A 22,654-nucleotide genomic window follows, 5' to 3' on the forward strand; every position below is an offset into this window, starting at 1 on the left:
TCACAGTATAATTGAACACAGTACAGTCTGTATGTGTCTTATCATGTAATTTTTTTTCTTGTTCATTGGGTATTACTGCAGACCTCTGTCACAATAGCTCTGGACACTTGGTAAAAAGCTTCATAATTGAGTTTATCTCAGCTGGCCATAGACGGTTCGAATCTCGGCCGGTTCAGCAGGAACCATCCGAGATTCGAACTATGTATGGGCAGGCTGAATGTACTCAAGTTGATTGATCAATCAACTTAAAGCAGAGTTCTCCCCCCATCCGGTGTCACATTTCAGGGGGGAACGGGGACCTGTTTTTGACAGTTACCCTCCCCATTTCCGGGAGACGGGGCCGCGGTACCGTCCCTTGGATGTTCGGCCCTCCTTCCTCTGCCACCAGGCCAAAACTGTCAGAAACCATGAATCAGAAGTGCAGTTAAAATCACATTTGTTTATTAATAATAATAATGGTAAAAGGTAAACAGAGCAACGTAGTCATAGCCAGAGTTCGGTAACTGGAACGGATAGTCAGAAAAGCCAGGACTTCAGGGAGCCAGTTTACCAAGGTGAAGGCAGAGCGGAACTGAACTGAACAGCTTAAATACCCAGCAGGACTGACAAACAGGATATCATCATCAGGTGAGTCACTGTGGAAAAGATTGGAGCTGGCAATTAGAGGTATAGAGGTAATACTCAAGGCGGGTGCCTGCACAGAGACTGGAGCAGCAGCAGGGATGGCCTGCGACACAGGTTGTACCGAGGTAGCCAATGTGGGAGATTTCAGGTGAGCCGTGCAATTCAGAGCGTCTGTAATGCTAAGGCAAACTGATCCATACGGTGATCCTGCTCATCCAACCTGGAAAAAATATTACCAACAAGTGGATTGACTGCATCTTGTGAATTTTTGGCCTTCGCCTACTGTCAGAAACCATGAATCAGACCGAGACAGAAGTGCAGTTAAAATCACACTTGTTTAATAATAATAATGGTAAAAGGTAAACGGAGCAACGTAGTCAAATCATAGGCAGAGTTCGGTAACCGGAGTGGATAGTCAGAAAAGCCAGGATGTCAGGGAGCCAGAGATCAGCATACTTCAGGACAGGCCAGGAAACCGGAGAATCAGCGTGGTGGAACAGCAAGCAGGATCAGGAACCAGAAGGAACATAAGCCAAGCAAGTCTTCCAACAGGTACACAGGAGAGAGTCTTTGGATATGTTGACCAAGGCGAAGGCAGAGCGGAACTTAACCGAACAGCTTAAGTAACCAGCAGGACTGACGAAATATTGGAGCTGGCAATTAACCGACAGCTGAGTGGCCTGCTTTGAGAAGGGAGGGCTGAGCCCAGCCCTGACACAATCAGAAAGCGCAGTGCACTTCGCACATGCGCAGTAGGGAACCGGCCGTGAAACAGAAATGGCGGCGGCTGCACCCAACAGCCGATCCGAAGATCGGCTGGGGTGCCGACATTGCGGGCTCCCTGGACAGGTAAGTGTCCATATAGTAAAAGTCAGCAGCTACAATATTTGGTGGATTTTACATGCGATTATTGCTAGTGACTGTTATAGCCGCTAGCAGTAATCACAGTTTTCTCTCAGCGGGGACAGCTTCCACCTCCACCTTGCCAGGAGAGCACAATTGCTCCACTGGAGGGATTCCCCCATCAACACTGACTGTGTTTGATGGAGGAAGTGAGTGCTTTTCTTTCCTGCAACCAGTGGTTGCAGGAAAGAAAAGTGCTCTGTCTATGGCTGGCCTTGGGTTCTCTATGTGGTTTATCCTGCATGTTCTGTACATTGGGGAATACAACAGATCTTCAGAGCAGGGGTCTCCAAACTGCAGCCCAAGGGCCAGGTGGCCCTTTGCTAGCCTTTATCCAGCCCTTAGGGCACTATTCCTCCCACTGATATGAGGCATTATTCCTTCCACTGACACCAACAATAGGGCACTATTTCTTCCACTGATACCAATGATGGGATACTGTTTCTCCTACTAATAAGGGCACTACTCCTCCTCCTATTGAAAACCAATCCTAAGGCCACTGAAATTCCAGGAAGGACATCATTAATCTGATGAGGCACATTCATAATGCAGTCAGCAAGCCGGACCAGGGAAGTAGCACAGGTTGTCGCAGAGCTGCAAGCACTCAATATTGGAGTCTTTCAGACAAAAGAAGAGACCTAGTGTTCAAGGCATGGTAAAACCCCTCTGGATTTTTAAAGGCAGACCAGGTGTTTTTGCAGTGACAAAAGAGTAGCATATAAAAATAAAATAATAACAAGTAAGCCCTTCTTTCAAAGGTGTATGAGTCACAAGACTGCCTGAACGAGTAAGTATTGATCTACTAGGCCGTAGTTCTGATGTAATATTGGAAAGTGAATGTAGCTGATCCTGTGCCTCTCGTTTTCTAGGATGGCCGAGGCTTTGGCATTGGGGAGCTGGTCTGGGGCAAGCTGCGTGGCTTCTCGTGGTGGCCCGGCCGAATAGTTTCCTGGTGGATGACTGGAAGAAGCCGAGCGGCAGAGGGTACCCGCTGGGTCATGTGGTTTGGAGACGGCAAGTTCTCTGTGGTAAGTAGTTCTGTGACAGACTAGTGGGGCCTAGATTGATGGTATATGGCAAGCATCACTTATGTCCACTGCTTGTGTCTGTTCTTGTCATGAAGTTTTTTGTGCAAAGGGGCACTACTGTTCAAATAGGAATTATATCAAATGTAATAAATAATGTGTTACTAGACCTACTGATTACTAACAATACAGACCTGATCGCGGATGTAGAAATGGGGGCAATTTAGGAAACAGCGACGACAGGTCAATTAGTTTCAATATAAATCGCACAAATAGGAAACGTAAGGGGAATACAAAGACCCTGAATTTCAAAAGAGCCAACTTCCATAAACTGCGCTCCTTGCTAGAAGGTATTAAATGGGATAAAATCCTAGGAACAAAGAATACAGAGGAAAAATGGGTGTGCCTTAAGGGCATATTAAATAAGGGTATTAGCCAGTGCATCCCAATGGGAAATACATTTAAAAGAGCTAATAAAAGTCCTGGGTGGCTTAACTCCAATGTAAAAATGCATATAAAAGCACAGGAGAAGGCCTTCAAAAAATACAAGGCTGAGGGATCATCATCAGCATTCCAACTTTACAAAGAATGCTATAAGAATTGTAAGGGTGCAATCAGGGCGGTTAAGATAGAACACGAAAGGCACATAGCGGAGGATGGAAAGATGGTGAAGGTATTGAATTTATTCTTCTCCTCAGTCTTCACAAGGGAAACGGGGGGCTTCAGTAACCAAAACGGCAAGGTTTATCCTCATGACATGTCACAGGAAGCACCCTCATGGCTAACAGGGTCCTTAAGGAACCATTCTTCCTATTTTTTAAGAACAGTCTACTGACTGGAATGGTACCAGTTGATTGGAGAAAGGCCAACGTGGTACCAATATTCAAAAAAGGGCCAAGATACATCCCTGGGAATTACAAACCAGTTAGCCTTACGTCAATAGTTTGCAAACTCTTGGAGGGAATGATAAAGGACTATATACAAGATTTTAGTAATGAAAACGGTATCATTAGCGGTAATTGGCATGGATTCATGTAGAATCGTTCTTGCCAAACCAATCTATTAACCTTCTATGAGGAGGTGAGTTGCCATCTAGATAAAGGAAGGCCGACATGATAGACGTGGTGTATGTGGATTTTGCAAAGGCATTTGATACAGTTCCCCATAATTGTTTATTGCACAAACTAAGGTCTGTCAGCATGGACCATGGGTGAGTACATGAATTGAAAACTGGCTACAAGGGCGAGTTCAGAGGGTGGTGATAAATGGGGAGTACTCGGAATTGTCCGGTGTGGAAAGTGGGGTCCCCCAGGGTTCTGCCCTAGGACCAGTCCTATTTAATTTATTTATAAATGACCTGGAGAATGGGATAAACAGCTCAATCTCAGTATTTGCGGACAATACTAAGTTAAGCAGGGCAATAACTTCTCCACAGGATGTGGTAACCTTGCAAGAAGATCTGAACAAATTAATGGGGTGGGCAACTACATGGCAAATGAGGTTTAATGTAGAAAACTGTAAAATAATGCATATGGGTGGCAAAAATATGAGAGCAATCTACTGACTAGGGGGGGAGAACCTCTGGGGGAATCGTGGATGGAAAAGGACCTAGTAGATGATATGCTCAGCAATGGCATGGAATGCCAAGCTGCTGCAAGCAAAGCCAACAGGATATTGGCATGCATTAAAAAGGGGATTAACTCCAGAGATGAAACGATAATTCTCCCACTCTACAAGACTGGTCCAGCCCCACCTGGAGTATGCTGTCCAGTTCTGGGCTCCAGTCCTCAGGAAGGATGTGCTGGAACTAGAGAGAGTCCAGAGAAGCACAATAAAGGGACTGGAGGATATTAGTTATGAGGAAAGGTTACAAGCACTGAACTTATTCTCTCTGGAGAAGAGACGCTTGAGAGGGGATATGATTTTAATATATAAATACCGTACTGGTGACCCCACAATAAGGATAAAACTTTTCTTCGAAAGGAAATTTAAAAAGCGCGGCCATTCATTAAAATTAGAATAAGAAGCGGTTTAACCTTAAGCTGCGTAGTGGGTTCTTTACTGTCAAGAGAGGTAAGGATGTGGAATTCTCTTCCACAAGCAGTGGTTTCAGCAGGGAGCATAGATAATTTCAAACAACTATTAGATAGGCACCTAAATGACCACAACATACAGGGATATACAATGTAATGCTGACATAAATAAAAGCACACACACAGGTTGGACTTGATGGACTTGTGTCTTTTTTCAACCTCACCAACTAATAACTAATGTAATTATGTAATACGTACAATATGTAGTACATAAGTCTCTTCATGATTGCTACATGCCCATGTACCAAAACTGTTCTTTTAAAGATAACTGTATTTTTTTGTTTTTTCTTTTAGGCAGTATCTTTTTCTCTACTATCCTCCTTTTTTCTATTGTTTGCTACCAGTGCTCTTTAAAGAAAACCTGTGCTTTGCTGAAAATGCTAGGTGTCTGACTTTCAAGGTTTTGCAGTTGAGTCGTATTTTCTGACTCACTGACCTAGAGCAAGCGATACAGATTGAGTGTCCTGACTTGCCCCTTGATTCTTCCAGGTCATTATATTCAGAAAGTCTGAAATCAGAGATTTAGCGTGGCTGGATAGCAAATGGCTTTTTATGAAGTAGGTCAGAAGTAGCATTCCTTGTGTTTGTCTTTGGCCCCCATTCACTCATTTAGCTGTGCATTGTTGTGTTTTCCCGGAAGGAGGACGTATCACCATGCAATAGAATCACATAAAAATGTGTGAATTGGTGCGTCCATTGGTTTCGATGCTCAAGTGTAAGAAAAAACTTCAACTTTTGCTTTGAAAAAAAATGCCATGTAAACATGACCATCATAATTCCAGAAAGGTAAAGGGTGTCTTATTTTAAAATTTTTATAAATCTGTTGTTTAATTAGGTGTGTGTGGAGAAATTGCTGCCACTCAGCTCATTCGCCAACACCTTCCACCAGGCGACCTACAGCAAGCAGCCAATGTACAGAAAAGCCATCTATGAGGTGCTACAGGTAAGGAGAACCATTACTATCCTGCCTACTGCTGCCCTTGCCAATACAGACCCACTACTGTTCTACCATCTACTGACCTACTACTGTCCTGTCCTTTACTGAGCTACTACTGCCCTTCCCAATACTGGCCCACTACAGCCCTACCATCTACTGACACACTACTGTCCTGTCCATTACTAAGCTACTACTGACCTTCCCAATTATGACCCACTGCAGGCCTACCATCTGCTGACCTACTACTGTCCTGTCCAATACTGAGCTACTACTGCCCTTCCCAATATTGACCCACTACTGCCCTACCATCTACTGACCCGCTACTGTACTGTCCAGCACTAAGCTACTACCGCCCTTCCCATTACTGGCCCACTACAGCCCTACCATCTACTGACCCGCTACTGTACTGTCTAGTACTAAGCTACTACCGCCTTTCCCAATACTGGCCCACTACAGCCCTACCATCTAGTGACCTACTACTGTCCTGTCCAATACTGAGCTACTACTGCCCTTCCCAATTATGACCCACTGCAGGCCTACCATCTGCTGACCTACTACTGTCCTGTCCAATACTGAGCTACTACTGCCCTTCCCAATACTGACCCACTACTGCCCTACCATCTACTGACCCACTACTGTACTGTCCAGTACTAAGCTACTACCATCCTTTCCAATACTGTCCCACTACAGCCCTACCATCTACTGACCTACTACTGTCCTGTCCAATACTAAGCTACTACTGCCCTTCCCAATACTGACCCACTACTGTTCTACCATCTACTGACCTACTACTGTCCTGTCCAATACTGAGCTACTACTGCCCTTCCCAAATATGACCCACTGCAGGCCTACCATCTGCTGACCTACTACTGTCCTGTCCAATACTGAGCTACTACTGCCCTTCCCAATATTGATCCACTACTGCCCTACCATCTACTGACCCGCTACTGTACTGTCCAGTACTAAGCTACTACCGTCCTTCCCAATACTGGCCCACTACAGCCCTACCATCTACTGACCCGCTACTGTACTGTCCAGTACTAAGCTACTACCGCCTTTCCCAATACTGGCCCACTACAGCCCTACCATCTAGTGACCTACTACTGTCCTGTCCAATACTGAGCTACTACTGCCCTTCCCAATTATGACCCACTGCAGGCCTACCATCTGCTGACCTACTACTGTCCTGTCCAATACTGAGCTACTACTGCCCTTCCCAATACTGACCCACTACTGCCCTACCATCTACTGACCCACTACTGTACTGTCCAGTACTACGCTACTACCATCCTTTCCAATACTGTCCCACTACAGCCCTACCATCTACTGACCTACTACTGTCCTGTCCAATACTAAGCTACTACTGCCCTTCCCAATACTGACCCACTACTGTTCTACCATCTACTGACCTACTACTGTCCTTTCCTATACTGAGCTACTACTGCCCTTCCCAATACTGGCCCACTACAGCCCTACGGTCTACTCACACACTACTCTCCTGTCCATTACTAAGCTACTACTGACCTTCCCAATTATGACCCACTACTGTTCTACCATCTGCTGACCTACTACTGTCCTGTCCAACACTGAGCTACTGCTGCCCTTCCCAATATTGACCCACTACTGCCCTACCATCTACTGACCTACTACTGTCCTGTCCAATACTGAGCTACTACTTCCCTTCCCAATACTGACCCACTACTGTTCTACCATCTACTGACCCACTACTGTCCTGTCCTATACTGAGCTACTACTGCCCTTCCCAATACCGGCTCACTACAGCCCTACCATCTACTGACCTACTACTGTCCTGTCCAATACTGAGCTACTACTTCCCTTCCTAACACTGACCCACTAGTGCCCTTCCCAATACTGATGCACTACAGCTCTACCTAATACTTACCCACTCCTATCTTTGTCAGTACTGACACACTCCTGATACTATCCTACTACTGCCCTACTCTGTACAAAACCACTGCTCTACCCAATACTAACCCGCTATTTCCCTTCTTTATAATGACCTACTACTGTCCTTCTCAGTGCTGACCTACTACTGTCTTCAAAAATAGCAGAATGGTAAAAAAGAACCCGAAGGTTATCGCTGCGCTAGAAGTGAGTATAAGAAACTAAAAGTGAATCAAATAAATGAAAAGCTGCCAGCACCAAAAGTCTTAAATACAAAACTCAGATAAACAGAAAAAAATGTGGGTGCAGCGCTTGTGCAATTGTGTATTCCAATACTAAGAAAAAGGGGGAGAAAAAAAGAAATATTTTTGACCAAAATTCTGAAATGGTGAAAAAAGTATGAAAATAAAAAACTTAGGTAGAGTTCCAATGCATGAAATTGGAAAACTATAGCCAAATAAAGTGAAAGACATATAAAATGTTATCACAAGTAACGTGTTCTAAATAAAAAATAATGATATGTTGAGATCAAACTAATAAACAAACGCTAATAGATACTAAAAAACCAACAAGAAGTGCTCATAATTATATAGGCAATATCTAGCATCATATACAAAAAATAAAAATTCTCAAAAACATTTGGTGAAAAAAGTCTGAGAGAAAAGACTAAGGCAGAGTCCCAAGAATGAAAATTGAGATCCTGAAGCACAGTCCCAAATAAATATTCATGTGATGAGAAATTAGCCAGTAGATTTTCATACAAATATAGAAACGAGATATCAATAAAAAATCGCGAAGAGAAATCCCTCCTCCAAAGTGCTTTACACCCAAAGTGAGTATGTAGTCTCCTTACCGACCTTAAATGACCACAAAGGCCGTCTCACCAAGCACAGGGAATTCTGTCACCCAAAAACCTATAAGATGTCTGAAGCTGCTGGATCCATGTCACTCCTGTTCATAAGTGTAGAATGACCGATAGACTTAGTGCCGGTTCACACAGGAGCGACTTGTCAGGCGACCTAGCCGCCTGACAAGTCGCCTCCCGTTCTGTACAATGGAACCGTTCTAATAGGAGCGACGCAAGTCGCTCCGACTTAGAAAAAGGTTCCTGTAGCATTTCTGGGGCGACTTCAGGCGACTTGCATTGACTTCTATACAGAAGTCCTTTTGCAAGTCGCCGCTGAAGTCGTGTGCAGGTCGCCTCGGTGAGGCGACCTGCAAGTCGTGCCGCCCCTGTGTGAACCGGGACTAAGTGTTGTCCCCAAGAGGAAAGAAGACCCTGGGCCTGGCATTTCTGCCCCTTCTTCGAAGAAGACCCTGGGTGTTCTTTCCGTTTGGAGATAACACTTATGCCCTGTACACACGGTCGGATTTTCCGACGGAATATGTGCGATCGGAGCTTGTTGTCAGAAATTCCGACCGTGTGTGGGCTCCATCGGACTTTTTCCATCGGAATTTCCGACACACAAAGTTTGAGAGCTTGCTTTAAAATTTTCCGACAACAAAATCCATTTGCGTAAATTCCAAACGTGTGTGGACAATTCCGACGCACAAAGTGCTACACATGCTCAGAATAAATTAAGAGACGAAAGCTATTGGCTACTTCTCCGTTTATAGTCCCGACGTACGCGTTTTACGTCACCGCGTTCAACTTTGTGCGACCCGTGTGTATGCAAGACAAATTTGAGCCAACATTCGCATTTTATATGTCTTTCACTTTATTTGGCTGTAGTTTTCCAATTTCATGCATTGGAACTCTACCTTAGTTTTTTATTTTCATACTATTACCATTTCAGAATTTCTTTTTTTTCCCTTTTTCTTAGTATTGGAATACACAATTGCACAAGCGCTGCACTCACATTTTTTTCTTCTACTGTCTTCCCCAGTAGTCACCCAATGCCTGTTTCAAGAAAATTGGGTTCGTGGAGGGAAATAATGGAACAAAGGAAACCCTGTGTAAACTCAAAGTCACTCATATTAGGAGCTTATATATGGCTAGGAACGGTCTCCCTACCTCCATGTGACAGCACTGGACTAAGCACCAGCACTGTCACCTAAGAGGAAGCCACATGCTCCCTGTACCTTGAAGGATTGACTATTTCTCTACATTCCTGACAGCTATTGGTGCTGCTGGAGAGGGAGCATTAATGAGAACCTGTTGCTTTCCACTGCATTGACACAGCACAGATTTGCTTTCTCTGGCATAAAATGTTATACATTGCAATTGTTATTTTAATGTTAAAGGGGTTGTAAAGGTTCACTTTCTTAAAAACAAACAAACATGTCATACTTACCGCCGCTGTGCAGTTGGTTATGCACACTTCTCTTCTGGGGTCCCTTTGCGGCGCTCCTGGCTCCTCCTCTTCTTGAGTGCCCCGTCCGAGAAGTGCTCCCCTTCATGGACACCTGTGCAGGTGGGTCCGCTCTCGTGTCCTGCTTCTGTGTCTTTTGACACGGGAAGCAGGACTCGGGCCCGCCCCCTGGTGCCCGCATCATTGGATTTGATTGACAGCAGCGGGAGCCAATGGCTGTGCTGCTATCAATCTGTCTGAACAGGACATGAGACACCGGCTAGAGCTGGTGTACTCGTCCACTGGGAGAAGAAAAACGGGTTCAGGTAAGTAAAACGGGGGCACAGGGGGGCTGCAGCACTACAGAAGGTTTTTCACCTTAATGCATAGAATGCATTAAGGTGAAAAACCACAAGGGTTTACAACCCCTTTAATTACCAAAGCGCTAAAATCTGTTTTTTCTGGAATTAGTTGTCCTCAGTAGACTTAATGTGACCAGCTGAACATTTAATGTCACTCATTCCAGCCCATTGATTCATTTGCATTTGACATGCCATTTCAAGGACATCATGACTTTCTGTGTCTTGTAGGTGGCCAGCACTCGAGCCGGGAAGGTTTTCCCATCATGCCCTGAAAATGACGAGAGCGATTCCTCCAAATCTATAGAACTCCAGAACAAGCAGATGATTGAATGGGCCCTTGGCGGCTTCCAACCATCCGGACCCAAGGCCCTGGAGCCCCCTGAAGGTGAGACAATGCACTATGGAGCTTGTAATATGGTTCCAGGCATAAAGGCACTGCTGTACTTTCTGCATGGACTGTGCAGCATGCATGCATATAACAATCGGTATGGGAGGGAATTAGATATGTGATACTGTATGGGATTTGTGAACCAACTCAGAAAGTCCTTTTTCAGTTATCAACAGTATTTATTAACAATAAAGGGCAAAGTAACATTGTTTTTTAATGGCCCACCATTCTCCCAGCAAGGTATACTCAGTTATCTATGCTCTTTCACCTACTCCTTGCTTCCTCTGAGCCCTCACTCTGTTATTCTAATGGACAGTGAGCTGTCAGAAAACGCTGTTAACCTGCCCTGATTGAACAGGTGACTGTGTCTCTTTAACTACTTCTCCTTAGGTGGACACAATATGACGTCCTGGAGTTTGAGTGGAAATATCTGAATGATGCCTGCAGCTACAGACATCAACCAGATATCTTTTTTTCCAGCTGTCGATTCCTTTACATATAAAAGCCAGCGTCCCCTCCCGCCGCCCTCCCATGCTTCTCTGGTTTCTCCCGTTCGATCGGGGAGCCAGAAAATGAATCCGCTGGTGGCGGCGGTTTACCATAGAGCTGGCCAGGGACCAGATGGGCCCCGGCCAGCTCCATGACCCTCGGAGGCCGGAAGCGTCATCATGATGTCACTTCCATCGCCGCCAGATATAAACACTGTCATTTATTTTGCTCGAAAGCCTGAGATTTGAATTTTTTTATGATCTCGGGCTTTCCAGAAAAGGGGAAATATGTGGGGGCTTATAGACCCCCAATCTCTCCCTAAAGAGGACCTTTCATGCTCTATTCCTATTGCAAGGGAGGTTTTCCTTGTAATAGGAATAAAAGTGATAAAAAAAAAATAAGGGAAAGTGTAAAAATAGAATAAACAATAATATATATATTTTTTTTAAAGCTCCCCCTTCCTCTCTGCACTCAATTACCACTTTGCTGTATACACGGAGAACTCCAAGTGAAAAGGACAACTCAATGATATGTAAAGCAAACAGCTTTTTATGTGTGTTCTGGTTACACCATGGGATAGTAGAAAAGGCTGTGCTGAGTTTCAACCCTGTTGCAGGAAGGGAGGACTGTCTGTGTCTTTTATACTAACCATTGCACACCATGCAGGTTGACTCTCTTATCCCTTCTCCTTTATGAAACTGCTGTGATTATTAGCTAATTGGAGCAAATCAGATAATTTCAGGTGAATCACTGTTATCCTGAGATTGTCTGCTTTACCCAGTCCATTGATACACAGTGATTTGCATACCCTGGAATCTGATATATAATCTATGCAGTCACTTCTGCTGCTCATGACCAAAAAGGAATTAGTAAACGCATAACTTGATCTTCTGGAAGTTGCCTGCTGAGTTTTCTGTATTTTGTAGCGAGTCTGGTGTTTTGTGACACCTAGTGTTCATTTTGAGGTATAACAGCACAAAAAACATTCCTACTCTGAGGCCACCTCAGTGCATGGTGGGAACTGTCATCAATGCTTCAATTTTTTTATTTATTTTGTGCTGATGTAATGTCAGTGAATTCATATATTGTATTTGTTATATACAGAGGAACGCAATCCGTACAAAGAAGTTTACACAGAAATGTGGGTGGAACCCGAAGCCGCAGCTTATGCCCCGCCTCCTCCTGCCAAGAAACCTCGTAAAAGCACAGTGGAGAAGCCGAAAGTGAAAGAGATCATTGATGAGCGCACGCGAGGTATGTCCTGATGACCGCAGGCGATGGTTCCATGCCTAAGTTACAGCAATGATTCATCAAGCTGTGATATCACGTTAGGTATGCTAAAAATGCCACATAATACTATTGTTTGAGAGGCCATTGACCCTTTAAACCCTAGTTGAACTTTTGGGGAAAGTGTGCTGTATAAATTCAGTGTACAGGATAATGGTAAGTGTTCAATATTTTAATATTACTTGTCTTTGTAAAGCACCCCCCTTTAATAGACAAAAATTCTGTGTCCTGCACTGAGCCGCTGAGGACTCTTATTCTTTGTGTGAGAATGGTGAACTGCTCTAATCTTCCCCCTTTTATCACAATTTATTATGCACTAATAAAATATACATATTTGGGATTAGTGATTGGCACATCTTCTATTCATCAGTCGGGTTTTCTCCTACACTTCAAAAACATGCAGGTAAGATGGTTAGTTGGCTCTAGTGTGTACATGTGAGATAGGGACCTTAGCATAGGCGTGCACAGGGGGGGTGCTGGGTGTGCCTGGGCACAACCTAATCTCCTCATGCACTAGCACCATCCAGTGTACAGAAGTGTGCAGGGCAAATGGAACCAGAGGGGAAGGGGGACCCACTGTGCCCTGTCACACACTACACACCCAGAGTAATCCATATCTACAGGTAATCCATATCTCTCTTACCCCCTCACCTCCTCTCTCTCTTACCCTGCCCTCTCTCGCTCTCTCTCTCACGACATTTTTACCCTCTCTTTCACCCCATTTTTCTCTCTCTCTCTCTCTCTCTCTCTCTCTCTCTCACCCTCCCACACACCCCTTTCTCTTTCTCGCCCCCCTTTTCTCTCTCTCTCATCCTCTTTTCTCTCTCTCACATCCCTTTTTTCCTCTCTCCCCTCTCTCTCATCCCCCTCTCTCTCTCTCACCCCCTCTGACCAATTCTGCCAGAAGATGTAAAATGTATTAAAACAGTAAAAAAAAAACTCTTTAAAAGATTGTGTGTGTCTGAATATATATATATAAAATATACACACATACCTACACGCATGTGTTTGAGTTGTAGGCTGGGCACACCTATGGACCTTAGATTGTAAGCTCCTTTAGGGCAGTGACTGATGAATAGTTTGTAAAGCTCTGTGTAAATTGATGGAGCTATATAAATACCTATAATAAATAAACTACAGCTCTCTAGTTAGCAAAGCTCACGTTCCCCCTTGCTTTCAGGGCTATAGGGCTGCCTAGCCATGGCTGTGTTGGATCTTGCGGAGAGACCACTGTTTCTACACAGGTAGCAAGGGTTCAACTCTACAGCCTAGTGCAGGACACAGGATTTTCTGCTCTGGCTGGGGGTACTTTACAGAGATCAAAAATATGAAATTGTTGAACTTGTACCATTTTCCTGCACAGCTTATACAGAGTATTTTTCCTGAGGCCTTGTACATGTGGACCTCTACTTGTCTGAGCAGTATCTACTGCAAGCTTTTGCAAAGCTTTCAATAAGTAGCTTTTTTGAAGTCTTTAAAGCAAAATTGAGTTTCACTTTGAGATTTAAAAGACCGTCACCACACCATTTGTTTCAAGGAAAACCTTGCCATAAGATTATGGGGTTGATTTTCTAAAGCCAAATAGACTGTGCACTTTGCAAAGTGCAGTGCACTCTGGAAGTGAAGTTGCTCCAGAGCTTAGTAAATGAGCAGACGTTCTGCTGACCTCCATCATCCAATCACGTGCTAGCAAAATTGCAGTTTTTTTTATTTTCCTTGCATGTGATTGGATATTCTTTGCAAAGTGAAGCTTTAACTCATTTACTGAGATTTGGAGCAACTGCACTTTGTAAAGTGCATAGTCTATTTGCCTTTAGTAAATCAACCCCTATATGTGCATTTAATGTATTGTATGCATATTATTTACCTGTAAAAGCCACCCTTGTGAAGACATCCAAAAGCCTTGAGACTGTTGCCAGGCATCTCCACCTTGGATGTGATGTCAGCCCCAGAGGATTCAGAGTTGTTATTCTCTTGGAGTTTCAAAGGCACATTGCAAGTGGATTAAAAAAAGCATGTTGTAGCCGAGCAAGTGAAGACCATCTGCATATAGTGTTACCAGTTCTCTTAGGTTTATCCAGCTCCCCTTTCACTATCTTTTTTGCTGTTTTCCAGAGAGGCTGGTCTATGAAGTTAGACAGAAGTGCAGACACATTGAAGGTGAGTCTTTCCTTCCTGTGACACTGTGTTTCCCAGTCCCATCGCTGCCATGAACAGTTACTAGCTGCATAATGTTTTTAATTCGGGTTTAAATCTTCGCCATAAATATATCTTCAGTCTATATCATCTATGTTCTTCATCTACCAGTCATGAGACTTTTTCAGGAAGATAATACATGATTGTCACAGATGGCTCTCTGGCCTTAACAGTTTTATAAAGCCTCATGTGGGATTTTCTTTAAAGCAATATTTACTTTAAAAGTAACACACTGCAACTGTATAGGAGGCAGCTGTGGCTGTCACTATCTACCTTTATAGCCTTCTCTTACCAAATGCAGCACCTTTGAACACCTCGACCTTCTGACTATGAAGCAAACATTGAACATCCTTCCCAAGCTTTGTGCCTGCACAATCTGTGCCCAGGCCCAAGCACTGTCACCTGGGAATGGCAGAATGCAAAACTGCCTGTTCCTAACTGGTCCTCTTTAACCACTTGCTTACTGGGCACCTAAACCCCCCCTCCTGCCCAGACCAATTTTCAGCTTTTAGCGCTGTCACTCTTTGAACGGCAATTGCGCGGTCATACAACACTGTACCCAAATTTCATTTTTATCATTCTTTTCCCACAAATAGAGCTTTCTTTTGGTGGTATTTGATAACCTCTGTTTTTTTTTATTCTTTGTTAAAAAAAAATTAAAAAATACCGAAATTAAAATAAAAAAAAAAGTTTTATATTATGTTAATAAATTTTTCAAACAGGTAATTTTTCTCATTGATGTACGCTGATGAGGCTGCATTGATGGGCACCGATAGGCTGCATTAATGGCCACTCATAAGGCGGCACTGATGGGCACTAATAGGCGGCACTGGGGGGCACTGAGAGGCAGCACTGAAGGGCATTGGTAGGCGGCACTGATAGCTGGCAGTGATGGGCACTGATAGGCAGCACTGCTAGGTGGCACTGGTTTGCACCACTGGTGGGCATTGATAGACGGCACTCGTGAGCATTGATAGGTGGCACTGATTGCTGGCACTTATGTACTGGTGGGCACTGATTCGTGGCACTGGCAGGCGGTACTGGTGGGCACATATGAGGGGGCTTTGCCTCTTCCTCTTCGGGACTGATGTCCCTTCAACAGAAGCCGGTGACCGGCTTTTTTTTTTTACGATTACCTATCTTCTGTTTACATCACGTGATCAGCTATCATTGGCTCCAGATACTCCTATCTGTGATCACCCAAGTCTCATTGACTCCGTAATCACCACGCGCACCCTGCAAGGGGCACGCGGAGAGTGTGCAAAGGGAAAGACGTCTATTGACAGCCTCCGGGCAAAGCAGATCCGCGCTGTAGCCGTAATCCCTTTTGACTCCATAGGATATACTTGTTCTTTTGGCACTTAAAATAATTCTAAAGGTTGCCAATTTTAAAAGAAAGAACAAACATGTTATACTTACCTGCTCTGTGTAATGGTTTTGCACAGAGCAGCCCCGATTCTCTGCTTCTCGGGTCCCCCACTTGCACTCCCGTCTCCTCCCCCCACCCGTCGAGTGCCCCCATGGCTTATTCTCCTATCTGTACCTCTTGGCGTGTACGGATAGGAGTCATTCTAATTGCTCAGCACCATCACATTGGCAGCACTGACCCATCGGAACCAGCACAGTCTGTCCTGTTCGTGCTGGAGGACGGGAGAGAAAGCCAGGATTTCAGTTCCCCGGACTGGTAAAGTGACGCCCCCGGTGTCTCACGGGGGCTCGAGGGACTCTGGTATAGCTGGACTGGGGGGGATAAGGAGGGGGTTCATTGTAAGTTCACCTTCCAGATTTTTTGCAAAGGTGAACTTACCCTTTAAGAAGCCCCTATTTGAATTTTAGTCAGATACATTACTCTCTACTCTGACTTGGCAAGGTTGTTTTTCTTGTGGCCATCTCCTCTGTTGGCCAAGTGTCTTAACTGGCAGCCTTATCCTGCAACAAACCTTTTCTGGTCCTGCACAGAGACAAGGTACTATTGGTGCAAAAAAATGATCTGGCAGATAGAAATGTTAAACTCTCAGAAGTTTCAAGGGTTGAAGAAGTCCTTTGCTTGGGGGACAAAAAAAAACAAAAACAGCAGACATGTAGCCCATATGAGAAACACATTGCTGCTACAAAGATTCATCTGCAGCAGGGAGAGGTGAAGACACCAGCACAGGTCAGTTCTACAAAGAGCAAATTTTATCAAGGACCTACTCAACCTTCCTATGCTCTATGAGAAGAATCTGTGTAAGCCCCAAATGGTAACTTAAACAGGGCTTTGGACACTACACACGTGACAGTGCTGATGCTTGGTGTTTGGCCCAGCATTGTCATATGATAAAGGTTACATTTTATTCCATATTTGGCAGTAGCAGAAATTTTCTTCGCTCCTGGCAGATGAATAGATCAACAATGGGGAGAAGGATAGGTAAGTATATGCTACCGGGATGGGGGGGGGGGGGGGGCAATAAAGAACTTTGCAATACATGTTATTTACTGTAAAAGTAATAGAATAGTCTTGCATCGGAGCTGTTCTTGCAGTTACAGTGGAATATTTTTTAAAAAGATTGGATCCTTTCCTGAGCAAACAAAAGCAGGCAATACATGGGTCGAATTTCGAAAGAATTTTCGTTGGAAAATCTTATCTAAGAATTTTCATTCGTATTTCGCACCATTAGTGGGCTGCAGCAACAGCCGATTTTTGTGCGGCCATCGAATTTGAGTAATCAGACATGTTGGAAATTTTTCGAAAAACTAATGATTTTCTAATCAATAATGGGAGAATCGTGCTTGGAAAAAAAATGCGCATGTGCAAGAAAAGAAAATTCCCAGACAGAAAAGAAGATTCTCAGCCACGAAAATTCTTTTCTGTAGCAACATGAGGTGAAATTGAAGGCTTGGCTGGTCGAATTTTCGAAATCAATGGTGGCACCATTGGATCACAAAACGCACTGATTTTCTGATTTTCAAAAGAAAATTCTTTCAAGATTCGACCATGTATGGTTAGCCTAAGGGTTACCTACATTTCTAAACGTACGCAGATTGTTAGTCCAGAGATTTATTCGATGATATGGGGAGTCCAGGAAGAGATTTTATACTTGTTACAGTAAATTGGAGAACATTTTATAAAATGTTTTTTGACTTCCTCTAGCCCAACTACCCAATGTGTTCTGAAGGATGCTGAGCTTATTTAACTGTTTCAATACAGGACTCTTTTATCCTCTTGCTGCCCAGTCCTATTTCCAGCTTCCCGGACTGTCACACTTTGAATGACAATTGTGCTGTCATGCAACACTGTACCCATATGAATTTTTTTATAATTTTTTTTCCACACAAATAGAGCTTTCTTTCAGTGTTATTTAATCATCGCTGTTTTATTTTTTGCTAAATAAACTAAGACCGAAAATTTTTAAAACAAAACACATCATTTCTGTTATAACATTTTGCAAATAAATAATTGTTCTTCATAAATTTAGGCCAAAAGTCAAATCAGTGTATATTATTTAGTCTGTAGGAAAGTTGCACTGTAGAGTCCACAAACAATGGTATATCTGAAAATCGATAAATCCTGATGTACTGACCGCCTGTCTCATTGCTTGAGGCCTGAAAAATGCCATAACAGTACAGATATACCCCAAATTACTCATTTTTGGAAAGTAGACAGTCCAGGGTATTTAGTACAAGGCATAGCGAGTTTTTTGAAGTTATAATTTTTTTGTCACAATTTTTTGTAAGATGAAGCAATACATCATTTTTTTTTTCTACAATTTCTTTAAATTTTTTACACAATGTCACCATTGCAGTACAGGATCATCATATAGCTGGTGTGGCGGTGATCAGAAACACTGACTGGTGACAGTATGTTTTTAAAAAAATAATAATTTTCCAATTTTTTTCCTTTGTAAATTTTTTCTTTTTTTTCTTTTATTTCTACATTTTTTTTTTAATACAGTGACCTGAGCAATACAGTGTTACCATAGTAACATTGTACGACTCTGAGAAAGCGATCAGGATTTTTTTTGTTAAACACACACTATGATTGCTTATAGCTGTGAATTTTACAGTTATAAGCAACCATTTTTTTTGAATGAAAACTATTCATTCAGTGTTTATTATTTTGGTTAGCTTTGATTAGTCACAGCTAATCACATGGTACAGATGGGCTTTGATTGACCTTGTCTATACCATGTGATCACTGTGACCAATCACAGAGCTCATCACAATAGTACACAATGAAAGGCATGAATCAAAGCCTTTCATTGTGTACAATTGTCATGTGATCTGCTGTGATTGGCCACAGCGATCACATGGTATTGGCATCCGGCTGGTACAGTGACCTGTCATCGGCTGTGTCCAGTGGACATAGCTGGTGACAGATCGCACCGGAGCGCGGCTCGATCCTGGGAGGATGTCAGATGAAATCCTCCCAGGATAATAGGGCTCCCACCCGGCTGCCATATTACAATAGGCCAGGTGGGAAGGGGTTAACTTAACAGATGTGCTTTACTGTCAGCCCACCTATGTTACACACTTTCGTATACATATATAACGAAGAAGTATTTCTTTATTGTGTATTTGCAGATATCTGCATATCCTGTGGCAGTCTGAATGTCACCCTAGAACACCCGCTATTTATTGGAGGAATGTGCCAAAACTGCAAGGTAATCAGACAATGCTAAATTTCAAAACCATATAAAAATGAAACACAAATAAAGAGACCCTGTCAACCTGTTTATAAAGCTCACCAATGACCAATTTACACACATCTCTACAGCAGCCTTCTACACTCTTTCCTCTGGGTCCACTGCTGCAAAATATCGGGTGTTTCTGGGTATGGTGGAGCATAGAACCTCCTCCCATGATGTAGTGCTTAAGACTATCTGCCAATCACTAGGCCGACCACTATCATGTGATAGAGAGGGTGATGTCACTGCTGCCTTTTCTGCTGTGATGCTTGATGTTTTTGGTGGCTGTGACAATGCAAAGAGTGATGGGGAGCTCTGGAGACAGAGGTATAAAGTGGCCAGAGGTGAGCATTACAGAGACACTGTTGTTTTGTTGTAAATTCCTTTAAAAATCATGAAATGTACTGTATATTTATGTACACCTAGCATTACTAGCTGAATCTACATGTTAGCCTTTCATCCCCTGTACAGCACAACAAAGACAGTAAGGGAGGGGCAACCCTAGGAGCCAATCAGCTGCATATGTGCTTACAGGAGGAGAGCAAAGTGAGCTGATTTAATTACTTAAAAGTGTTACTAAATCCACAACAGTAAAATCAGGCTGTATATGCAGTAAAGCATGCTTGTTATTATACTCACTGTGGAACCTAAGGGGTTAATCCTCCACATTGTGTAAAAAAGCTGCTTGATCTTGTATGCACAGATCCTCCCCTCCCTGCACTGTCCCCCTGGACAAGTCCGGATAACACAGAGTCTTTGGAGTCAGGCTGCACATGCTCAGTTTGGTGTGTATTGCTAGAGAGGTTTTTTTTTGTTTTTTTTTTTGGACGAGTGCATATCATCAGCACAGGGCCAATCATACTGCTGATAAGAAAAGGTATTTATCTGTTTATATTTACTAAAATGATTGCATTTCCATGTTCTGTGTACTGTGGGAGACCAGATATCGTGAATGTAGGGTCCTGGGTTTAGTAACACTTTAAGGCAAGCCATAGATTATACACAGTCATTGTTGATGGGGGAATCTCTCCTGCAGGGTTATTGAACACAATGATTACTGCTAGCGGCTACAGCTGCCAGTAGTGATCACATTGCAAAGAACACAACAGGCTGGTTGTACTGAAGCTGATCGACAACCAGCCTGCCCATAGATGAATTGAGTTTTGATCCGTCTATGGCCAGCTTAGGTGTGTTGCTGCTACTTTGTTGTCGAGGCTGCAAGTGGGGAGATGACAACACTGTATCCCTGTTTTCTAAAAGAGAAATTGGCATCATGCTCCTATCTGGCGGGAGTGCATAAATCACAAAAGTGTCTGGGGTTAGTCTGATGAGGCTATTGTAATATGTGAATTTAGCTGTTTACCTGCAGTTCGGCTTTAAATTGGGGCTTACAGAATTTTCTTGCAGAGAGCCTCCGCTGCCTGGAGAATACCATAAGCTATAGAGCACTGTGTCTTCTGCCTCTTCACCGAATTGGCCAATAGCCAACCATGTCCTGTCTGCCATTAAAGCTGTTCTTCTTATCTTACAGAACTGCTTTCTAGAGTGTGCATACCAGTATGATGATGACGGGTACCAGTCCTACTGCACCATCTGCTGTGGAGGGCGGGAGGTGCTCATGTGTGGGAACAATAACTGCTGCAGGTGAGTGCGCCTATTTCTTAGAACATTTTTCAGATGATTTGTAAAGATCGACAAAATACCTACTTTGAATTTTCCCCCATTTTGCCAGTATCGTTCAGCTGCTCTTTCAGCAAGTCATAAAGATTTGATTTTGAATGGTAGAGTGAAATTTGGTGAGTGTCAGTCGTATTAATAGGAAACAGTACTGCCGTCTAGTAGAGGATGATTCTATTTTAATTCCCCTCTCTGACTTTTTTTTTAATGAGATTATCATTGATTGATTGAACTGCCTGGACACTTTTTTCCATTGGAGAGATTTCTGCACTAAATTTGACCCATGCAACTGAATGGGGCCAGAATGGTGAAGGGTTTAAAGGGTCAAAGTAAGAGATACAGTAATACAATGCCTCTTCACTACCTGTCACATGCTATTCGAAAAGTGTTCTGAACACAGATCGCTCTTCAAAGAGCAAATCTAGTGTGAACAAGCCCTAACAACACCATTTTTCTAACAGATTGGGACGCTCCTAAAAGATCTGTCAGGTTTCCCTTACTTCCTGTCTTTGACACTGAAAAAAAACCTTACAGAAGATATAAGTCTTCCCCACTAAGGACTTATTCGCCCTATAATGCAGTGCGCTGCAATGCACTCTTTTTAGTGCAATGAAGCGCATTGCATTAGGCACCCCCCTTAAAATGAAGGGGCTGTCGACGTACAGCAAAATATATTCTGCACAAATTTTTCATCACGCTGTAACACATGGGTTTATTTACTAAAGGCAAATAGGTGTGCATTTTGCAAGTGCAGTTGCTCCAGAGCTTAAAAAAGAACTCCATCTTTCAAACGCTTTACATAGTTTGTTTGGGCCAAGCTAGCCCAACAAGCTATCTCCCTCACTAACCTGTGAGGTCGTTGGATATGTGGAATAAACTGGATGTAGCTGTGGCTACATACAGCACACTGCACTGTGTTCCGAAACTTCCTAACTCATTCCCAGAACACAGGAGAGTACACAGCAGCGGCGCTCAGCCACTCAGAGCAAGCGATGTATTCTATCAATGAATACAAAGCTTCCTCGAATTGGCTGAGTCAGAGGTTGTGACATCATCAGCCCGCCTCTCTGACTCAGCCAATCAGAGGAAGCTTTGTATTCATTGATAGAATACATCGCTTGCTCTGAATGGCTGAGCGCCGCTGCTGTAAACTGATCTGTCTTGCGGGAATGAGACAGGAAGTCTCGGCTTGCACCCGGAACACAGTGCGGTATGCTGTATGTAACCACAACTACATACAGTTTATACCACACATCCAACGGCATCACAGGTTAGTGATGGACATAGGCCAGCTTGGCCCAAACGAACCATGTAAAGTGTTTTGAAAGATGGAGTTCTTTTTTAATAAATGAGGGGAAGCTCTGCGGACTTATATAACCCAATCATGTGCAACAAAACTGTTTTTTTTTATTTCCCTTGCATGTGATTGGGTATTCTTTGCAACGTGATACTTTATCTCAATTACTAAGCTCTGGAGCAATGGCTCTTGCAAAGCTCACACCTTTAGTAAATTAACCCCAGTGAGTTTATCCATCAGTGCACAGTGACTTTGCATTACCTGACACCACAATGCACATCTGCATGCTTAATGCATATGCTTATGGTATGAACAAGCCCTAAAAGTTTTGGCTTGAGGTCCACTTGACAAAGAGTGGCTAGATGGAGGCTCCATTCACACTGTTGCATTATGGTAGTGTGCCTAAAAATGTATGGTTTATTGCATGTTACTATTAACCATAATAACACCCAGTCCGCAGTGCGTTTTGGTGCCAATACACAAACAGCTGTAGCAGTTATGTTGCCATTGTGGTGC

General features: G+C 43.4%; 1 protein-coding gene across 13 annotated transcripts in view; it reads left to right on the forward strand.

The window, feature by feature from the left end:
- The window catches only part of LOC141139158 (DNA (cytosine-5)-methyltransferase 3A), a 390,588-nt gene that overhangs the window by 310,678 nt on the left and 57,256 nt on the right, over positions 1-22,654 (forward strand). For all 13 annotated transcript variants that reach the window (XR_012243729.1, XM_073625034.1, XM_073625036.1 and 10 more), the window contains 7 exons: positions 2,397-2,555; positions 5,481-5,588; positions 10,369-10,525; positions 12,122-12,271; positions 14,420-14,464; positions 19,061-19,140; positions 20,696-20,808. Coding sequence is in view for 12 of the 13 variants with exons in the window: in XM_073625034.1 (XP_073481135.1) it covers positions 2,397-2,555; positions 5,481-5,588; positions 10,369-10,525; positions 12,122-12,271; positions 14,420-14,464; positions 19,061-19,140; positions 20,696-20,808 (812 nt within the window). In the remaining variant the exon portion in view is untranslated. The remainder of the gene's footprint in view (positions 1-2,396; positions 2,556-5,480; positions 5,589-10,368; positions 10,526-12,121; positions 12,272-14,419; positions 14,465-19,060; positions 19,141-20,695; positions 20,809-22,654) is intronic.

This window comes from Aquarana catesbeiana, linkage group LG04, assembly GCF_042186555.1.
Source record: "Aquarana catesbeiana isolate 2022-GZ linkage group LG04, ASM4218655v1, whole genome shotgun sequence".
NCBI classification, from domain to species: domain Eukaryota; kingdom Metazoa; phylum Chordata; class Amphibia; order Anura; family Ranidae; genus Aquarana; species Aquarana catesbeiana.